The sequence below is a fragment of the Aethalodelphis obliquidens genome, unplaced genomic scaffold, assembly GCF_003676395.1.
Source record: "Aethalodelphis obliquidens isolate GAN/ISIS:26980383/991018 unplaced genomic scaffold, ASM367639v1 scaffold2, whole genome shotgun sequence".
Taxonomy (NCBI): domain Eukaryota; kingdom Metazoa; phylum Chordata; class Mammalia; order Artiodactyla; family Delphinidae; genus Aethalodelphis; species Aethalodelphis obliquidens.
Window position 1 is genome coordinate 8392726 of NW_020837946.1, and position 21651 is coordinate 8414376.

The 21651-nt window shown below is 37.5% G+C and overlaps 1 protein-coding gene across 3 annotated transcripts in view; it reads right to left on the minus strand.

Moving 5' to 3' along the window:
* Window positions 1-21651, minus strand: part of PSMD1 (proteasome 26S subunit, non-ATPase 1) — a 105241-nt gene that overhangs the window by 11303 nt on the left and 72287 nt on the right. For 2 of the 3 annotated variants that reach the window (XM_027118680.1, XM_027118697.1), the window contains 6 exons: window positions 19512-19628; window positions 12282-12384; window positions 6563-6732; window positions 4743-4835; window positions 3224-3310; window positions 2508-2654 (listed from right to left, as the gene is read on the minus strand). In XM_027118680.1, the coding sequence (XP_026974481.1) occupies window positions 2508-2654; window positions 3224-3310; window positions 4743-4835; window positions 6563-6732; window positions 12282-12384; window positions 19512-19628 (717 nt within the window). Of the gene's footprint in view, window positions 1-1760; window positions 1941-2507; window positions 2655-3223; window positions 3311-4742; window positions 4836-6562; window positions 6733-12281; window positions 12385-19511; window positions 19629-21651 lie in introns of those variants that run through there. The other variant, XM_027118687.1, reaches the window with a different exon arrangement.

A 21651-nucleotide genomic window follows, 5' to 3' on the forward strand; every position in this document is an offset into this window, starting at 1 on the left:
TTATAATGTGGTATACACAAAACTTACATTTGTTATAAACCAATGTTACCTCAGTTAAAAAAAAGAAGAAAAGAATCCTTCTTTGTCTTTCAACAGTGTGATTATGATGTGTCTAGGTGTGGATCTCTTTATCTTACTTGGATTCACTGAGCATCCTGGATATGTAGATCAATGTTATTCATAAAATTATGGAAGTTTTCAGTCATTATTTCTTCAAATATTCTTCTATAATTTTCTCTCTCTTTTTGGGACTCCCATTAGCCCATTTCTGTGTATGTTGGTATGCTTGGCTTTTAACAGGTCTGTTCATTTTTTCTTCACCCTTTTTTTGTTGTTCCTCAAATGACCTATTTTCAAGTTTGCTCAAGTCTTCCTGAATCAGCTGTTGAGCTCCTCTAGCAAATTTTTCATTTCAGTTATTGTATTTTTCAAATCCAGAATGTCTATTTGATTATTTTTTACAATTTCTATCTCTTTACTGATATTCATGATTTGTTAAGATAACATTCTTATACTTTCCTTTAGTTCCATAGACATAGTTCCTTTAGTTCTTTGAACATATTTTAGTTGATTTAGTCTGCCTATTATGTACAACACCTAGGCTTCCTCAGAGAGAGTTTTATTTATTGCTTTTTTCCTGTGTATGAGTCATGTTTTATTGCTTTGTATATCTTATAATTTTCTGTTGAAAACTGGACACTTAAATAATACAATGTGGCAACTCTGGAGATCAGATTCTCACCTCTCCCCAGGGTTTGCTGTTGTTGTCTGTTTTGTGACTTTTCTATAAAGTGTTTTCTGTTGTGTGTGATCACTGAAGTCTTCTCTCAGTTACCTGATTGGACAGCTAATGACTAGCCAGGGATTTCCTTAAACACGTGGAACAATAAGTCTCCGAGTCTTTGCTGAGGGGCTATGTGTGTGATTGGGGCACACCTTCAATAGTCAGCCAGGCACAGACAGAAGAAATCTTTTCGCTTGTAAATGAACAACTGTTACAGCTTCCTCGGATTTATTTTGAGCAAAGGCTTAACAATCATTTAAGTTCCAGCTGAGGAAAACCAGTCTCCTCATATGGCCTCATGACACTGAGCATATACTTTGCTCTCTTTAGTTCTTCATAATTGTCAAAATCACTAGGTGTTTTGTGTGCTTAAAGTACTCACTAGTTGTGTACTAATATACCTGTTCCAGCATGAGCAGTTTTGAAAGGATGCTGTTAGAATATATTCTCCAGAAACATGTCACTTTAGCGAGCTGGGTTGCAGATTAGATAGCGACTACATTTAATGTGTCCATTAGTGGTTCTATTAATTCATTCATTCGACACTACAGACCAAGCAGTATTAGGTCCTAGTAATGCAAAATTAATAGGAGATGGGAGAAGACCTGCAAGCTATTCCGTCTTTCCCGGCCTGACTGCCTGCTGCCCACAGATGGCTGATGATTTGTCACCACCACCAAGTAATATTCACTGACTGAGGATTTACCATGTTCCACATGTTGTTTTAAGTGTTTCACATATAACAACCTATTTAATCTTTACAATATTCCTAGGCGGTAGGTAGTATCACCATCCCAATTATTAGATGAGGAAACTGAAAGACGAAGCAATCAAATGACTTGTCTCAGTTACACAGCTAAGAAACAGCAGATCTGCAATATAAACTCAGTTCCGCCCAATTCTAGCTCTTCCACTAAATATCTTCCATCCTCTGCGCTTGTCTCCTCTAGCTGATAATCTAGTCAGGTAAGAGCTTGACTCACAATTGTGGTTAAGAGTTGTCACCACCATCAGGGACCACCTTCAAGCTGATGAGAATGGGTTTACTTTTCTATAAGGATCTAGAAATCTTGTCTATGACATTTGAGACAGGTCCAGGATTTGAATGTATTAAATATGTCTACTAATGGTTCTCTAGTTTTCGAGATACAAGAACCTAGAAAATAAAGACATTATCATGGCTCAAATTTCTGATCAGCATTCGTTTCTAACATGAAACATTCTGCCCTAGAATAAATTAAATGGCGTGAAGATCCTTTTCTAATTGTAAAATAGAACACTCTAAGTGCTTATGTATTAAATGTATTACCTTGTTCAATCACATTCCTATGAGTTAAGGATGATAATTCTTATTTTATAGTAGTGAAAACTGAGGAAGAGAGGATTAGTACTTGGCTTAAGGTCTCATAGGCTGAGAGTGGTAGAATCAGGATTCAAACTCAGGATGTCTGGCTCCAGAGTCTGTAGTCCAAATCACTATGCTGTATTAGAAACTTCCATGATGTAAGCCTTTGGTAGATGAAGGATGTTTGCAGGGTCACACAAAGAAAAGTCTCCCCAAATCTATATGGAATGCAAGGGAATGTCCTCTTTTGCTAAGAGATTTATTAGCACTACAGAGCTTTTCCCAGTACTCTGGAGATTTATCCTTCTCTATAAAGATTCCATTGCCCTACAGATTAACATCCTACTGGTATATAGTTAAGGGCCATTGGTGACTTACTGGTTTGAAAGGCTGGTATCTGCAGGTCTCTGGCATGCTTAGGACCTTAAGCTGGGCAGGCATAACTCGGGCTGGGTTATCCAATAACTGGAAGTTTGGCTCAGGTTCTTTTTTCTTCTCTTTTTCTTCCTTTTTCTCTGCCTCATCCTACGGGGGAAAAATAGCCCCATAAAGGTTCACTTCTGTTCTACATCACTGAATAATGTTTAATAAATTTACTGAGCAACTATTGGGTGCAAAAGGTAGTTAGGATTAGACATAATGGAAGTAGAAGTAAAGTGATACCAGACTCAGACAAGAGAGATGGTAACTCTGCTTGGGGGTGAGAATGATACTTAACTTAGTTGTAAAGAGTGAGAAGGTTTTTCTATCATCAGATATTCAAAAATAAATGATGTTCCCTTTGCCTGAAAGGGCTTTTCTCTCTACCACCATCATCTCACTGTCTAATGAAAATCCTACTCTGCCCTTCAAAACTCATTTTAGTTGTCATTTCCTCCAAGAACTCATTTTTGATTTGTACCCTTCTATTCTTCCCATGAATGGGTATAATTTCTAAAGTCTCTTCCAATTAAAATTTTGAGTCTCCATGCTTGGAACAGGATAATTATTTAAAGGAAGCCAAGAGCAAGGTATAACAATGTTCAACTAAGGAAGAATCTGGACCATGACAGAGAAAGCTACATCAACCCATATGACCACCAAGTTATACCTACCACTTCCATTTTCTCCTCTTCCTTTTTTTCCTTTTCTTTTTCCTTCTTTTTAGCCTTGGCAGTTATAGATAACACAGCAGTGGAAACCTAGAGGAGTGAACAGGGTAAATCATTTTAATCCCTTACTTACACGCAAATGTACAAGCCCAATGAGAATTCAGTTCTACAGTACTATTCTGTTTCCTGGTAGTAAGTATCATAAAGAACAAAATAATCTGGGAATATAAAGATAACTTACTGTTACAGTCATCAGGTAAATCTTTAGTTCCTAGAGGCCTGTGTCCAATATAACTCTAATTTTTTCTGATCTGTAGTATACCTTGGATGTGAATTTGCTATGATAAGTTTCTAAGATAGAGATTTGGGTGCCACATCCTTTTTTACTTCATAGGGAAAGCACTGGAAAACAAAAATTTTCTCCAAACCTGGTCGTAAATATCTCTCACTGGACTAGATGCCCTACAATGGTAATCCACAGTGGGTGAGTCGTTAACCTAGAATTATCCTCCTTGATGGGTCTCATTGAAATCAAAGGTGAAACAGGTACTTCGAAAGGCTGGGCAGTAATGGTGTAAAGCTGCCTTTGTTTTAGACTCAAAAGGGAGGGGGCCCTGAAACACAGCTGATGAACAAGATACTGTTGTCAAAGGATACCATCACCTACCACCCGCAAATTTGGTCAGTTATATAATTATCCCTACTTAACTATAACATTTACAGCAAATAGTCAACTGGCTAATATGGAACATTTTCTTGAGGGAAAAAATCATTTCCCTAAACCTCAAGTGTCATAAAGGGTAATTTTACTGAGAAAACTACAGGGGCAAGCACAGCTCTCAATTTCACCATACTTTAACTTAACACGTATCAGTGAGTGTCTTCATGCTTGTGGGGAGGAGTATAAATTGGTTATATCCATTTTGAAAAGAAATTTAGTTGACACTTATAAAAATAAATAATGTGCATTACTTTTGATCAAGCAATTCCATATCTAAGATCCTAACCTATAGATATACTTGTACAAGTGCACAAATATACACGTATAAAAACTCTATTCCAGTCCCATTTGTAACAGTGACAAATCAGAAATAACCTTAAATGTCTATCAGATAAAGAACTGGTAAGACAATGATATATACATAAAGGGATTGCTCTGCAGCTTTGGAAAAAGAGATCAATACACATTGAAAGTTTTTTTAAAAAACTGTTAAAGTGAAAACAGTAAGATGCAGAACAGCACACAGAATAATTCGATTTGTGGTATAAAAAGTATAGCTATGTGCAGAAAAAACATTTGGAGGGATTCACAAATTGTGATTCCTGCAACATGGGACTTGGATGACCAGGAGAGAAAAGGGCTTTCACTTTCTATTCCTGTGTAACGTTCGATTTTACTATGAGAAGTATTACTTTAAAAATACCTACTTTAAAACATAACAATATTTAAAACAAACCCAAGTAAAACACTAAGCAGCTCCTATATAGGTACAAATGGTGCCCAAAGTAGCAAAAAACCTACCTTTTCCTTTTCTTTTTCTTTTGGTACTTCCAGAGGGGCAGGATATGCAAATGTTGATGGTTTACAGTTTGATTTATATTGAACTTTCGGCATCTGAAGAAATAAGAGAATTCCCCCCCTCTATTAAAATAATCAAAATCAAGATTTAAGTATTCTATGCTCTTAACAAGCATACAGATGCCAAGGGGTGCCAGAAGTTTCAATCCTGGCTAAATTACACAGTTATTCAATTATGTTACCACTCCTCCCTTAAAGGCATCTCTCTTGTTTCACTGAATTAGTTTTGAGGTGCTTTACAGAACTACTGTGGTTCCCTATACTTTCTTCAAGCTCTGTGCCTTTAAACAGGCATCCCTTTCATTTTTACTGACCACACATCCTGCTTCAGAGCGTTAAGTCCCACTCACAGTGTGAGCGTCAGATCAACTGTTACCTTCTTTGTAAAGTGTCATCTGATTATCTAACCTGCATTCCTAACTTCCACGTCCCTTCCTTGTACCACAGTAACAACCTATACACGTCCATATACAGTTTCTACACCATATAATCACAACTTACAAGAGTCTAGCATGAGCCTAATGGAAAAGTCGGCTTTGCATTACTTATTGACCAGGTTTAAAGTTCTCTAGTCTGAATTTTTCTCTATTTACCCAAGAGAATGGTAATGAGCATCACATTTACTAGGACAAGCAATCTTGTCTTTTCCATCCCACTTTCACTGTAAGGAATGGAAACAGAGATCATAAAATTGTGTGCCAGAGGAAGAAGTCCCTAAAGATTATACAGTATGTTTAACCACAATGTTAAATGTTAGGGATTGGGAAAACAAAAGATTCTTGCTCTGAGAGATAAAACTGCTCAATATTTACAAATGGGAGTAGTTTAATACTGAAACACTTAGAGGATAATTAATTGGCTATACAGTTATACTGAAAAAAATCAATTCAATGAAATACTCAATCTTTACCAGCCATTTTTTGGCCTAAAATTTTTCCACTCTGAAAACTTAACAGAATGTTTTAACAATGGCGATGACCAAATGTAAGAGTTATTTAAAGATCAAAAAGCCTCTGAGAGGATGCAAGACCAAGAAAGTGATTCATCAGGCCATAGGACTGAGAAAAAAGACATAAGCAAAAATCTCATTTAAAAAAAAAAAAAAAGGATAGTGTGATGACAGGGAATGTATCACCTTAAGTCTTTGACTTAAGTGACTAGTTTTCTGTCAGTGTCCCTGGCTCCTCACTGCTGGTCTTGCTTTCTGCCACTACCAAACGGACATCCTCCTATCTTGTTTTCCCTTTAGCAACAATCCTCTCTTCCATCAAATGCTCTAGCATCACATAACACTGAAACATATCCCTGTCTCAAACCTTCCTTCCTTAATAAGATTTAGTTTACGTCTTCCTTGCCCAGATTATTGCAATAGCATTGTAACAAATTTCCACTGATATCAGAATGTTTCTAAAATGCAAATCTCATTTATCTGCATGAAATCCTACAACAGCTCTCACAGACCTTCAATATTAAATAAAATTCATCAGTGATTATAAATCCTTTGCATATTTTTATATTTTGCCCCCCTCTTACCAATCCCTCTCAATTGATTTACCCAAGGTTACGCAGTTAGTAAAAAGACTTCATTTTCAAAACTTCCACCAACACACTCCTCTCAATAAGGTGATGATTCAGTCTGAAGGGAAAATACTTTATTAATAAGATGCCAACTAATCTTTAAGATTTTATGAAAATCCTCGTGAGTGGGTGGCAAATAGGATATGGTGAAGATACAATATAAAACTGAGGTCTCACAAATATACCTTTAAGTCCTTGTTAAGGCCAATGACACAGGTAGGGGTATAAGCCAATGACAGGAAGTGTGAAAGAGGAAACCAGAACCAGAACTGGGTAAAGACAAGGACGCCAACCACAGAAGGCATATGGGTGTGCCCAGTTCTGGACTGCAAGGAGATTGTGACATTATGTCCACCTGTAGAAAAGGAGAGAAATCATAAACATGAATCTAGTTGAGCAATAATAAAGATTTCTAAGTACTACACTAGGGAAAAATTTGGTGATTATTTTGAGAGTATAGTTCTAAAATCTAATATGAAGTCACTGGAATTAGTTAGCCAATGAGCTATCTAGGGTGTCCAAAATTGGAAATACTGGACTAAGGGTAATTTAGAACTTCTTTCTATATAGATAGGCATTTTTCAAAAACTAAACCTGAAGGATATCAGAACGTGTATGCTTAATTAAATATTAATCTATATTGTACATTGGCTTTTAATGTGCAAACAAAAAGTAAAATTTTAGTACATATCATATTTGTAAACAGTGGCAAAGAGACAAGAGGTAAATACTGTTTGCTTATTTTTATTCTTTCTGCTTTAGTCATGTCTGAATGCAGGCAGCTCCAAGATTAACTAGCCTTGTGATCTTGGACAAATCACTTTACCTCTAAAAGTTTTTTTTCCCATTGGCAAAATGAGAGTTTGAACTTGAGCATTTGAACTAGAGCACTACCACTAACAAAAGAAAAATTTTAATATCCAATCCTTGATTCAACTGAAAAAATTTTTTGAGGAAGCACAATATGTAAAACAATGAAATCAGAGCTAATTCTGTTAAATCAGAAGAGATTTGGGGCTTGAATCTGACCTGTAAATCTACCTCTTTCCACGTCCCCTAGACTTTCCCTTGAGGGAGTGCAGAGAAACATAGTTTGAAAGCTAGTGAACAAGAACTAAGATCCAAGTATCAGTTAGCTAAGATCTCTACTGGGACCTCATAAGGCTGAGATTCTAGGAGGCTTTAGGGGTTGCAAACTTGAATGTCTTTAGGAACTGGTCAGGTAAACAAATGAGAAAAGTTGGACTGAAAGCAGTGTGAATTGAAGCAAACTGAAAAGTTCATGTCGGGCTTCCCTGGTGGCGCAGTGGTTGAGAGTCCGCCTGCCGATGCAGGGGACACTGGTTTGTGCCCCGGTCTGGGAAGATCCCACATGCCGTGGAGCGGCTGGGCCCGTGAGCCATGGCTGCTGAGCCTGCACGTCGGGAGCCTGTGCTCTGCAACGGAAGAGGCCACAACGGTGAGAGGCCCGTGTGTTGCCAAAAAAAAAAAAAAAAAAAAGTTCGTGTCATATTTAAAGAGGACATGTTACTAGGGGTGTTAGATCCAGGGTCACTATGTAATTTTGTTTTTAAGAGTACACTTGAATCTGGATTTCGGACAAAATTTTGCAAATTTTGCTAGGCAGGCAAAAACGTATTTAAGGCAGGTATGGCCCATGGGCTGTTGTGTTGCAGCCTCTGGCCTATGGTAACAGTGTTAGTGTTGGACCCCAGAACTTTGAGACACGAATCTTTTAGTTTATATAATATAGCCCATAAAAATAAGGCTTGTTTGTGCCTAGTCACCATCCTAATATGAATTCCAATTCTGGATTTCCATTGCTCACATTTCACTTCTCTTCATCTCAGTATCACACAGACACCTTCATGTTTTTTATGTATTTATTTATGGCTGTGTTGGGTCTTTGTTGCTATGCAAAGGCTTTCTCTAGTTGCGGTGAGTGGGGGCTACTCTTTGTTGTGGTGTGCAGGCTTCTCATTGCGGTGGCTTCTCGTGTTGCGGAGCACGGGCTCTAGGTGCATGGGCTTCAGCAGTTGTCACACGTGGGCTCAGTAGTTGTGGCTCACGGGTTTAGTTGCTCTGTGGCATGTGGGATTTCCCCGGACCAGGGCTTGAACCCGTGTCCCCTGCATTGGCGGGCCGATTCTTAACCACTGCGCCACCAGGGAAGTCCTGCCTTCATGTTTTGCTTGGAGTTAGGAAGTGAGTACTAACTTTACTAAGCCAAAAAGCATTTTTTATAAGAATCAGCGTTCTACTGTTCAACCAAATAACCTAGATTTTCTTAATACTCCCTCTACAGATATTTCATTTAAGATTTTACCTAGAAATAAATCAGGTATACTTTAATTGTGTTTTTCCAACAGGAATGAGTTATACTTTTACTGTCTACTTATATTCTTCCCTATTCTAAACCCTACATTCACAGAATGCTTACAATATATTAAAAATTTTGAAATACTGAAAAAGATTCCAAGGAGCCTCCAATCTAGTGAAGACAGATAATTAGATAATTAAAATAAGGCACAAAAGTATTATGTTAGGTATAACTGGGTACTAGGCCCACCTACATGGTGGAGGCTGAATACAGTAGAAGAGGGGGGAAAGGCTTCCTAGAGAATGTGATATTTGATCTAAGTTTTGAAGCTGAATTTTCTTTTATTTCAATGAAACCTATCTTCTTCAGACTTAGAAACTAAACTAGCCTTTAGTTCTAATAGTTTGAGATTTAATATGAAACAAGGGCAAGTTTATTCTGTTGATAGTGTTTGCACAGTTTTACAAACTTCACCATAAACTTTCTTAATCTTCAGCTTTTCTCCTTGAAGAAACCAAATCATTGAGTGAGTTCTCATAAACTTTACTCACTCCTTTGAAGTTGCCCTCTCCAGATTTTCTCTACTACCATTCACTTCTGAGAGAGAAATTACAGGACTAAAATTTTTTCTAATGCAGTTGCAGAAATGTTTTCCAGGAAGAAAGGATATTAGCAAAGTGAAAAAGGGTAAGAAAATAATCTTATGCTCCTAATAGCAAATATGGCAGTACACGACATTCATGTACTTAATGACACTAAAAAGAGAAATGGAAAGAAGCATCAAAACTTGATTGGTTCACCACAGATCAAACAGACACTCCCCCAAAAAAAGATGGAAGGAGCGAAGGGCTCAAAGAGGAAGGAGGGGAAACCAGAGAGAGGACTTCTAGTAAAGATGGCAGAATAAAGCTAAAACAAAGAATTATTCTCTCCCCAATTTCGTAACAAATGACTCTAATTTAGTAGTACTAAAGAATGAGTAAAGGGTTGAAGCCTAAAACCACAAACTTCAAAAACTAGCAGCTAAAAGAAAACATAAAAGATTATGGAGTAGTAAAATGTTACTTCTAAATCCTATTTAAAAACCAGTTACCAAAAGTAGCCAATCTGAAAAGGTTACATACTGTATGATTCCAACTATATAACATTCTGGAAAAGGAAAAACTAAAGCTATAGAGACAGCAGAAAGATCAGTGGTTGCCCGGGGACTGGGGGTGCGGGGGTGGGGAGGGAGGGAGGGATGCAAATGTAGAGCACAGAGGATTTTTAAGGCAGTGAAAGTATTCTGTATGATACTGTAAAGGTGGATACATATCATTACGCATCTATCAAAACCCATAGAGAGTGAACCCGAATGTAAACTAGAGACTGACAAAATCCAGTCAGTTAAGGGTTAAGTCTTAGTATAGATACCTTGGAAAAAGAAACAGCAATAAAAGAAATGGTGGTGAGCACTGAATCCCTTTAAATAAGAAACTAAGACTAAACTGTGAGAATTATGATTTCACAAGAGTATGTAAATGTTACGAGCTATGACAATGTAAACATAAAAATTTTGGAAGGTGGCAAAGAATGAGAAAGGAGAAACTATGGCATGTCAATGTCTATATCATTTATACATGGGAGAGAATACCATCAAGAACTGAAATGGTTTACTTCATCTAAAGTATCTATAGAATACTGTCCTTATTTATATACAGCTGCAACGAACTATCTTTAAATTAAAAAGAGAGAAAAATATAAATTGCACGTTAAACACTAAAAATTTAAGCAGAAAACTCTCAACTTCTTGGAAAATTAAAACAGAACAAACTTTACTAGACAAATGGATTAAAAGAGAAGGGTATTTGCCTCAAAAATTTAGAAAACAAGGACTTCCCTGGTGGTCCAGTGGCTAAGACTCCACGCTCCCAATGCAGGGGGCCCGGGTTTGATCCCTGGTCAGGGAACTAGATCCCACATGCATGCCACAACTAAGAGTTCGCATGCCACAACTAAGAGTTCGCATGCCACAACTAAAGATCCCACATGCTGCAACGAAGATCCTGCGTGCTGCAACTAAGACCCAGCTCAGCCAAAATAAATAAATTAATTAATTAAAAAAAATTTAGAAAACAGCACCAACATTCTAAGAACGAAAAAGCAAATAAGAGTCAAGCAAAAATAAAGAATTTAGGGGAAAAAAAGATTAGCAATAGCATATAAACAAAAAGAGAAATCTCTAGCAAATCTAATTAAGAAAAAGATAATATAATCAAATTAGAAAGGAGACAGATTTTTTTAAAAAGCCTTATATATAAGGGAGATTACCTAAAATTAAAAAATAAGGATGCTGAAAATCTTAATATGACTAAAAATACTCTAAGTACAAAACCTGACAAGGTTAACAAAAAAAACTTACAATATCAAAAACTTCAGCTTCTTTCTCTGATTTCCTTCACTAGAAATATAAACACATTTCTAGTTGACCAATAAAAGAATATTTGCAATAAATATGGCTAACAGTGTTTTTATTAGAAGAAATTAAGATAACCAACAAGTTTTAGAAAAGCTCATCTAGTAATAGAATTACTATGAAAACCTTGAGATACTATCTTTTTACCTTCCAAATTAGCAAAGATTAATGAAAAAGATTATATTCTACATGCCTAGGGTACAGTTAGAAAAAGAATCTCACACTTGAATGAAATAGTTATGCTTCCTCCCTTCTACCCTACTGAGTGAGATATCACCAGTAATAACAGTTAAAGAATAGGCTGAATGAACCCCAAGTCCAAGGTACTAAAGCACACCATTCTATCTTTTTTTTTTTCTTTTTGCGTTACGCGGGCCTCTCACTGTTGTGGCCTCTCCCATTGCGGAGCACAGGCTCAGCGGCCATGGCTCACGGGCCCAGCCGCTCCGCGGCATGTGGGATCTTCCCGGACCGGGGCACGAACCCGTGTCCCCTGCATCGGCAGGCGGACTCTCAACCACTCCGCCACCAGGGAAGCCCCACCATTCTATCTTGAAAGGGTAGCCCATCTCTTTCTAAATAAACCATAGTGTAGTGGTGAAGAATGTGAAGTCAGGAGCCAGTTGGTACAGTGTGCTATGCATTTACTAGGCAAATATTCCATGTATCTTATTTTAGGATGATTTAGCTGCTAGAGTTTGTCTAAAACCTAATTTTTTCCTCAAAAAAATTCCAATGTCAAACTGTTTAAAACTGATATATATTAAGAAAATTAAAGGAAAAGAAATCAGCCAACACTCACTGAGCACTTTACTAAGTGACTGGGACTGTTTTAGTTGCTTTACATGTATTTTTAATCCACCAACACTATGAGGTAGACCTTACAAAACAAGAAAACAGACATAAAGAGGGGAAATATAGCTAGTACTGTAAAGGGACTGGGATTCAAACCGTAATAGTCTGCAGTCTTAACTCTACTAAATTATTTCTATGAACTACAGGCTCCAAATTTTCTCCAGGAGTAATTTGTCCCAGACTCCATTTCTACATTGTCATATAGTTAGAACATATATTTCATTAGATTTAGTTTAAACAGACAAATTAATATGGAAGATTTAAAAACATTTACCTGCATCCAGTATGCCCTGGGCCAGAATAGCGCCAAACTTGGCCATGACATCATCGTGTTTATCATTGATGACTTTCGAATACAGCTGTCTGAACTGATTCACCTGAAGGAACAAGAAAAACAATTATAGTCTAGTTCTATTCACTTGCTGTGTCATTTTCGAGCGGGGAATAGACTGCTCAAATGGCAATGAAACCTGAGTTCTGATTCACAACATTCAAAAAGAGAGCGTTCTGGGCTTCCCTGATGGCGCAGTGTTTGAGAATCTGCCTGCCAATGCAGGGGACACGGGTTCGAGCCCTGGTCTGGGAAGATCCCACATGCCACGGAGCAACTAAGCACGTGAGCCACAACTACTGGGCCTGCGCACCTAGAGCCTGTGCTCCACAACAGGAGAGGCTGCAATAGTGAGAGGCCCGCACACCGCGATGATGAGTGGCCCCCGCTTGCGCAACTAGAGAAAGCCCTCGCACAGAAACGAAGACCCAACACAACCAAAAATAAATAAATAAATTTATTTAAAAAAAAAAAAAAGAGAGGGTTCTGGACCGGATTTGAAGGCAGAACAGTCCCATGGTTGAAATCATGGATGTCATGACTTTTCTGGTATGGGAGCACCAGCTCTGTTTTCAATCCTCATTCCACAGTGGATGATTCAGACTCAGGGGAATGCTGAGTGTGATTTCATATTGTACCACTGTTAGTCAGCAGGCTTAAACAGTTCAAGTGAACACTAAGGCTTTCAGTGAACTCTGAATTACACCTCTTCTGCTCACCATCAACCTACAGATTTCCTAATCGGCACAGTCCTTCAATTCTACCTTACAACAAACTACCTTTCACTGCAGCTGTGTGAGGCATATTTTGGATTTATATTCACATATACAATAAAGATTTTCATTATGCTTACACATCAATTTTCAGAGGACACATCACAATAATTACTCTTACCAAAAGAATACATCAAGGGACTTCCCTGGTGGCGCAGTGGTTAAGAATCCGCCTGCCAATGCAGGGGACACGGGTTGGATCCCTGGTCCACGAAGATCCCACATGCCGTGGAGCAACTAAGCCTGTGTGTCTCAACTACTGAGCCTGTGCTCTAGAGCTTGCGAGCCACAACTACTGAGCCAGCACTCTAGAGCCCGTGCTCCGCAACGAGAAGCCACCGCAGTGAGAAGCCTGTGCACGCCAAGGAAGAGTAGCCCCCACTCGCTGCAACTAGAGAAAGCCCGCGCGCAGCAATGAAGACCCAATGCAGCCAAAAATAAAATTAATTAAAAACAAAAAGGGAAAAAAAAATCTTAAAAAAAAAGAACACAGCAAAATGGAATATATGCTGACTCATTCAGGGAGGGATTACTGGTAATTTTTGTTCGCTTCTTTATTATTTTCTGTATTTTCTAAAATTAACATATATTACTTTTATAATTAGAAAATAATATTTATAAAATATATGTTCTCATCAAAATATCTGATTTTTGGGTGACAATAAGGGAAATATTTTATGCTTCCTCCATGTCTTACACTTCTCTATTTTCCCACCAAGTGCTTTTCAAATGGTAAGCACCCAGAAAGGAGTCGGCTTGTTCAAGAAGCACATGATCACCAGAGCTCCCCAAATCTGCCAAAGGCAGAAAATATTGAATTTGAGTTTCCCAATATAATGATTTTATCTGCATTACATATTCTTTCAGAATCTCTTACCCTTTTCATTTATCTTGGTCGGGGAGGCCACACTGTGATACAGCGCAGAGTAACATAGGGTCAGACAACACTGGCTTATAAACACCTCTGCTCTAATAAGCTGTTTGGGTAAGTTACTTGGCTTTTCTGAGTCTCAGTTTCTTCGGCTGCTGTAAGGACTATATGAAGTAATACATATGTAAAGTAATGTGTAAAAGTAATGTGCAAAAGGCATTTTATGATTCAGTAAGCATGGCTGTCTTACCATATCAGAGCAGAGTCCTACCAGTCCTCCATGACTATCCTCTCTGCAACCTAAATACTGCTATCAAAATGATATTCCTTAAAATGGTTCTCACTTATTTATTCATAGGCAACGACAGAATGTGATAGCGAAAACAATGAACTAACTCTGCCACTACCCAGCATATGACCATTAGCAATCCACTCACTTCTTTACATCTTACTTTCTCTAACTATAAAACCCTGCACGATGAGATCATCACAAAATTCCCTTCTAGTTTTAAAAATCCTAAGGTTTGATGATTTTACTCTGGTTCAACAAGTCAAATTCCTTTGATTCTTAACTTATTTTACATGAACACTTATATTACCTTATATAGGATGGAAATTTTATGTGCTAAGTTTACATGAACTTACAAAAAGAAACGTTGGACAAAGCACTGTATGTACATTATAAGGAAGAACTTAAATATAAAACCACATCCCAAACAACAGGACATTTGGTGAAACTAAAAGATGGAATAAAAAAAATCAATGCAAATACATAACGAGTTTATCCAATCAATATTAAGTAGACTAGTACTTTAAAAAAGCTAGTTTTTGTTCATCACTTAAAAATTTTTCCTCACATTTTATTACTTATGCAGCAGTAACTTAATTTTCATTATTACGATTCTTCATAAAGAATTATTATATTAGGTTAGGATAGTATCTTATTTGGAAGGCGACTTTGAGCCCATCTGGTCTACTCTGCCTAATTTACAGATGTGAAAAATGGAACCAAGATAGGTAAAATGACTGGCTTGCTTGTGATTACAAACAATTAATTGCAGTCATGGCTAAGGATCATGATTTTCTGACTCAATTTCATCGCTATGAATAGTATGGCCCCCACATAAAACAAATTAGAATTTGTAGGAGAAAATCATATTAATTTCCCATTTTATATTATGATAATCTCACAGAAAAGACAATTAAATTTCAGACAATGCCGTGACCCATGCCTTCTGCTGTGCCTGATTATCTAAAATCTACCTTCTCCAAATCCTGCATTTAAAACACTCATCATGTTTTTAACTCTGTACACCTTATACTGTTGGAAAAAAACAAAACCCATACTTCTATGTCAGCGAGAAAAATAAAGGATGGGAGAAGGGCATAAAGTTCCATAAACGTCTTTTCTGTGGTTACTTATCACCTAGGTGTGTCTCTTCCTGTTTTTTTTTTTTTCCTGTTTTCCTGGATATAGAAATGAAGCTGTACATCAGGGATCAGTTTTAGAGGTTTTTTTCCCCTCTTCTCTTTCTATGACATTACATTAGCTCTTATGACTTCAACTAGGTATATAATTCCTTCCATGAACTCACTGAGGCCCGAAGAATTTTGGAATTCAGAATTTAGAAAGGTGACATGGTGAACACACCATAAGTTATGCAATATGCTCAGTGGAGCGTGGGGGTAATATCCCGTAATCAACCAAATTAATATGTCTGAAGCAGCAAAATGAATGTTTACTAAATGGGATAAAGGCTATAAATGAGTTCATACTGGCTCAGATTTTACAGCCAAACGAGTCCTTAAAGACAGACAAAACTCGTAGTTTTCAGACCTTTCTGTAAATTAGAATTGCAGATAAAGGCCATGAACTTATATAATTTATCTGGGCTAGCTCCCATCTCTTTCTTTAGTTCAGTTTTTTTTCCTATGCTCTCATCTTAAATCCAACTGACTTGCTATAATCTCAAACTTAACATGCCTAATGTGAAAATTATCTTTATTCTTTTTCAAGATTCCTGGCAATGCTATCATGATTTTCCCACTATCAATATCCCAAGTGATGTTTTCAGCTCCCTCCTCAATCTTATTAGTATTATTTTGTTCATGGTAGTTGGTTGTGCCTTTTCTTTATATTATCACCAACGCTTTTAGGGTCCAAATCCCTGTCTTACTTAAGGCAACAGTATGGTAATACAAATTACTATTTAAAAATGTGTTATGCTATAAAATAAAACCTTATAATATAAACGTTCATGCTGATTTATTTTAAAACTGCAAAAGCTGATCAAACTTGGCCAAATATGATCCTACTTCCAAAAAGGGTACATGCCAGTGGTGGGAGAAGCTTCCTTGTAATAGGCCTCAGGCTAGATGATATTAGGCAAGGAGGAGCACAGGATCCCATTCTTACACTTTAATATTTTTATCTGATTCTATATATGATACTTGTTATATACATGTTCAAATAACTGCTAACAGTGGAGTTCACTTAATAAGAAAAACAGAAGATAGATCCTTCATAAAGAGTTGGGTTCTGGAGACAAAATAACTCCAAGGACCTATAAAAGAACAGTATTCTAGTTAAATGGTTCTGAACCTCTGGTCTAAGAGCCTTCTAAATTGGGTTTGTAATCACCCAAGGGTGTACGTATGTTCTGGGGTCTATGTTTGTGAGAGTGAGTGAGCAAGAAACTGGCAGAAGAAAAGCAAAGATGTACTGGAGTTAGTTAAGCTAAGACCACAATGAGCTTAGTGTTTAGACAGCATTCTGTAAAAGGATGTGAGGTAGATCATGACTGCATAAAAAACATTTCCTTTGGAAATTTCCATTAAAAATCTCACAAAATATCTGAGAAATGTCCCTTCTGTATTCCTTTGAGGAGGGGGTTATAGTCTTGATGAAATTAACACTTGATCTTTGATTTCAAGGCATTTTCATGGACTGGTTTGTAACCTTGTGACTAGGACTCTGTAGCCTTGAGAACTTACTTCTCTTCAAGCTTGTTGACAGCTTTTTCTTTTCAGCAATATCACGTACCACCCCAAAAGAATATCAATTTTTTCAATTTTGGCCACGCCACGTGGCTTGCAGGATCTTAGTTCCCGGAGCAGGGACTGAACCCATGCCCCCTGCAGTGGAAGTACGAAGTCCCAACCACTGGACCGCCAGGGAATTCCCAGAATATCAATGTTGCCTTCTTCGCAATTATCAGGTAAGAGAGAGATATAAACTATATATAGCCTACAAAGCTCTTGATCACATGCTTAAGAGCAGAAAACGATGAAACAGAACTTAAGGTTTAAGGATTCATGAAGTGAGTAACAATTTTACTCTAAGGGATAGTGTTTCCAGAAAGAACATCTGTTGTATACACTTTTGCTTTTGTAGTCACTGGGGTACACATTTAACTTTCCCCATTGAGTTTATATTAATGGCACAGCCTACCAGCTATAACTGCATTTTAACATTCTTATCAATACCCAAGATTCTGATACAATGTGAAGACGCAAGTGTACACCACATATTCACATCAGCTAAGACTTCATTCAACAAAATTTATGGAATGATTACAAAATACTAATTATTTAAACTGCTGTATTTTTTACATTTTCTAAATATGAAAAAGTTTTATTTATTAGAATAAATAGTTGAAAGGTTTTTGAAACTATACAGCCTACCCTAACCTAACCCCACCCCCATTACAAAGTACTCTGCCATTGTTGGTACAGAGCTTATGGTTATAAAATCAATGAAATCCTATAGCAGAGGATGGGTCATGTTCACAATACATATAACAGAAAGCAACATGCGAGGTCAAAGTGAATAAATATCTATATATTACTGTTAGGGGACGTGCATTCCATGGTCAAACTTCCCTCTTTAATGACATTACTCAGTTGGATAACCTCCAGCTGATAAAGCTCAACAGAAGATCAAAAGTAGAAATAAAAGATGCAAAAGCTACTCATAACTGCTCTATTTAAAAACAAAAACCAAAAAGAAATGTGGTCTGCTTGAAAAGATGTTTATATTCTAGAAGATACAATATATTAAATAATGTATTATTAAAAGAGGATGAGAAGTTTGATTCTATTTTTGCAATAATCCAATTTTTATAAGTCTTAAAAGTGATTTTAGGAGAAGGGAGGAATGGAGGAAAAAAAAAAAAAAAAAAAGGACAACAACAAAAATGATAGCAACTGCTCAGAAAAGGAAATCTATTAAAGCTCCACAGAATAATCAATGAGTTCTGAAATTTTTTTTCTCCTCCTCCCCAGTCTATCTATTGATACTTTGCTAAAAATGAATCTGCTTAATGAGGCAGAAGACAGTATACCAGTGGCTTTTTCTGTTGTCAATTTCTTTGACTGTTTCTTATATAGGAGCAGAATTATACAAGGTTGTTAAATGCCCTAACTTTAAATTAAGAATTAAAGATCTGAAATTACTGCATAAGCTATATACATCTATTAAACATGTCACACATGGTAATTTTTAGTATATGTAATAAGATTTATGCACTTTCTGTTTCTCAACAAAATGAGAAGTTCTGGGTGAGGTGCCAAGATACATTAGTTACCGAAGTCTGAAATGAGGTCTGAGAGACTAACATGAGGAAATTTTAAAACAGATGCCTCAAAATCTGTTAGGGGGTCATCCACACGGTATGTATGAGGACTTGATTGTATCAATAGAAGGATATGTGAAAAGGATTTCTCTACGGGGAAAACTGGGCTTTAAGTCTTTCCCACTAACACTAAGCCTAGAGATGGGCTTCAGAGAGACCATGTGGTGAGCATGTGGTGAGCCTAGTATGATCAGTGGTCATTGTGCACTGACATCTGACACATGAGTTATGAGGCATTAGCTACTGACTGAGGCACAAGCAATGAGAGAGGGGGAGAGAGAGGGAGAGGCAGGCAAAGCTGCACTGAGAGCCTATTATACTCCTACCTACAAGAAGGGCAAAAAATGCAATAGTGTTTCTGTGGACAGATGTGGGTCAAAGAAGAAAGCAAGCCTTCCTGGAGCCATTTGAAACCCTGCCCAAGGGATCTCCAATGAGGGCAATGACATTCTAACAGAGAATCTGGATGTACTCATTTCTAAACTGAGATTGTATATATTATATAAAGTTTTTATTACCTCAGAAGGATGGATCAAAAAAAATCACAGACCACTTAGTTTGCATCTTGTATCACAGGAACAAGTTATCCTACTGAATAAATTTTAAAAGCACAGCAGGAGGCAAAAATTCAAGTTGATTTTTATGATTTTGTCAACCCATGAGTTCTAATTTTTCAAGTATGGCTATATAACTAAATTAACAAAGTGACCATAAATTTATAAAAAATGCAATCAAAGAGTATTATATACTTAAAGTTCTCCTATTCTCCTACCTCTTTACTTTCTGTGAGTTCAGTGTACACCATATTTGAGGTAGAAGTGTCCTCAAAAGAAGATAAGCTACCAAAGAAAAGCCTGAACCAGGTCTCTTCTAGAGAATTTTTTTGTTTGCTCACCTTGGGACAAGTGATTTCAGTCTGCTGGATCATGATGAGAGCCGAAGCTATGAGAGCTCCTTGCCTCACATAGTTCACAGGGTCATTTGTCATTGGTTCTAGCAAATTAATTGCTTCCTGAAAGCATAAACAAAAAAAACTTTTAATAAAGTTTATATAGCTAAATTTTCAGATTAGTTACTGTCTTTCTAAGTCAATATTTTCATCTAACATTGTAATCACAAGTTAATTTAAGACAACTTGGATGCAACAGTCAAAACTGAGTATGCTTTAAGTTTCAATATAATTGATGGTAAGTGAAAAGGAAGCTTACAACACAAGTGCTCCTGTCTTGGGGTAAAAGAGATAAAAAAGAAAGTAGAAAAAATGAGATTAATGTTTGATAAACACCTATTATTTTCCAGGTGCAGTGGGAGGTATTTTATATATATTATCCATTTAATCCTCTTCATCCTAAAACAACAATAACAGCAATACAAAACAATCTTTAAAAACAAAGAAACAGAGTTAGGTAAAGTAAATTGCCAAAAATCACATAAGTGTAGCAAACTCAGGCCAGTCTGACTCTAAGTATCCAACTTCCTTCAAATACTAGAGTAAGATAATATCTTAAGATGATTTTACAAAATCTAATTTAAAAAATTAAATAAATCGAATGTAAATTGAAACAAACAAAAAACAAAGAGAAACAAAACTCCCAAAACAAAAAAGATTTTACCTGCTAGGAGAATGGCAACACAAATTAAGTCAAATAGGACTAGAAATGATTCCATGGTTACACTTCCCACACATGGTGGGATTTTCCAAAATGTTTACCAGGATATCCCCAATATCATATTCTTCAGAATACCAGTTCTATGAAAACAGGATTCCTTGATTAAATAAGTTTGGGAGCTCCTGCATACTGTATATCACCCCCTCTTGCGATTCAAAAACGTATCTAGCACACCAAGGGCTCCAGGAGTGTACATGTCATAACAAAAGGTTCAAGAAACCTTATTAAAGAAACTACTAGACCTTTGCATAGCCCAGCATCTGTTCATTGTATTTGACCAAGAACTCTTTTGCTCCATATAATTTCTATTACACACCCTGCAGGACCTTTGTTCAGTGCCCCTTATAAGATCCTTAGGTAGGTATAAATTTGGAGGAACAAAGCAATTATTTTATATGATTATCAAACTTAATTTAATACAGTATGTCATTTCTCAAATGTCCTTTGTTCCAAAGCCAAGTAAAGGAAGAATAAATTGAATCCTTTTTTGGGGGGCGTGGGGGAATGACTTCAGATTTCCTTTCACGTTGATTTATTTACTTAAGAAATATCAGAGCAAGAGACTGGTTCAAGATAGCGGAGTAGAAGGATGTGCGCTCACTTCCTCTTGAGAGAGCACTGGAATCACAACTAACTGCTGAACGATCACTGACAGGAAGACACTGGAACTCACCAAAAAAGGTACCCCACATCCAAAGACAAAGGAGAAACCACAATGAGATGGCAGGAGGGGGGCAATCACAGTAAAATCAAATCCCATAACTGCTGGGTGGGTGACTCACAAACTGGAGAACACTTATACCACAGAAGTCCACCCACTGGAGTGAAGGTTCTGAGCCCCACGTCAGGCTTCCCAACCTGGGGGTCTGGCAACGGGAGGAGGAATTCCTAGAGAATCAGACTTTGAAGGCTAGTGGGATTTGGTTGCAGGACTTCAACAGTACTGGGGGAAACAGAGACTCCACTCTTGGAGGGCACACAAAAAGTAGTGTGCGCACTGGGACCCAGGGGAAGGAGCAGTGACCCCATAGGAGACTGAACCAGACCTACTGCTTGTGTTGGAGGGTCTCCTGCAGAGGCAGGGGGTGGCTGTGTCTCGCCCTAAGGACAAGGACACTGGCAGCAGAAGTTCTGGGAAGTACTCCTTGGCGTGAGCCCTCCCAGTCTGCCATTAGCCCCACCAAAGAGTCAGGTAGGATCCAGTGTTGGGTCGCCTCAGGCCAAACAACCAACAGGGAGGGAACCCAACCCCTCCATCAGCAGACAAGCTGATTAAAGTTTTACTGAGCTCTGCCCACCACCAGTCCCTCCCCTCAGGAAACTTGCACAAGCCTCTTACACAGCCTCATCCACCAGAGGGCAGAC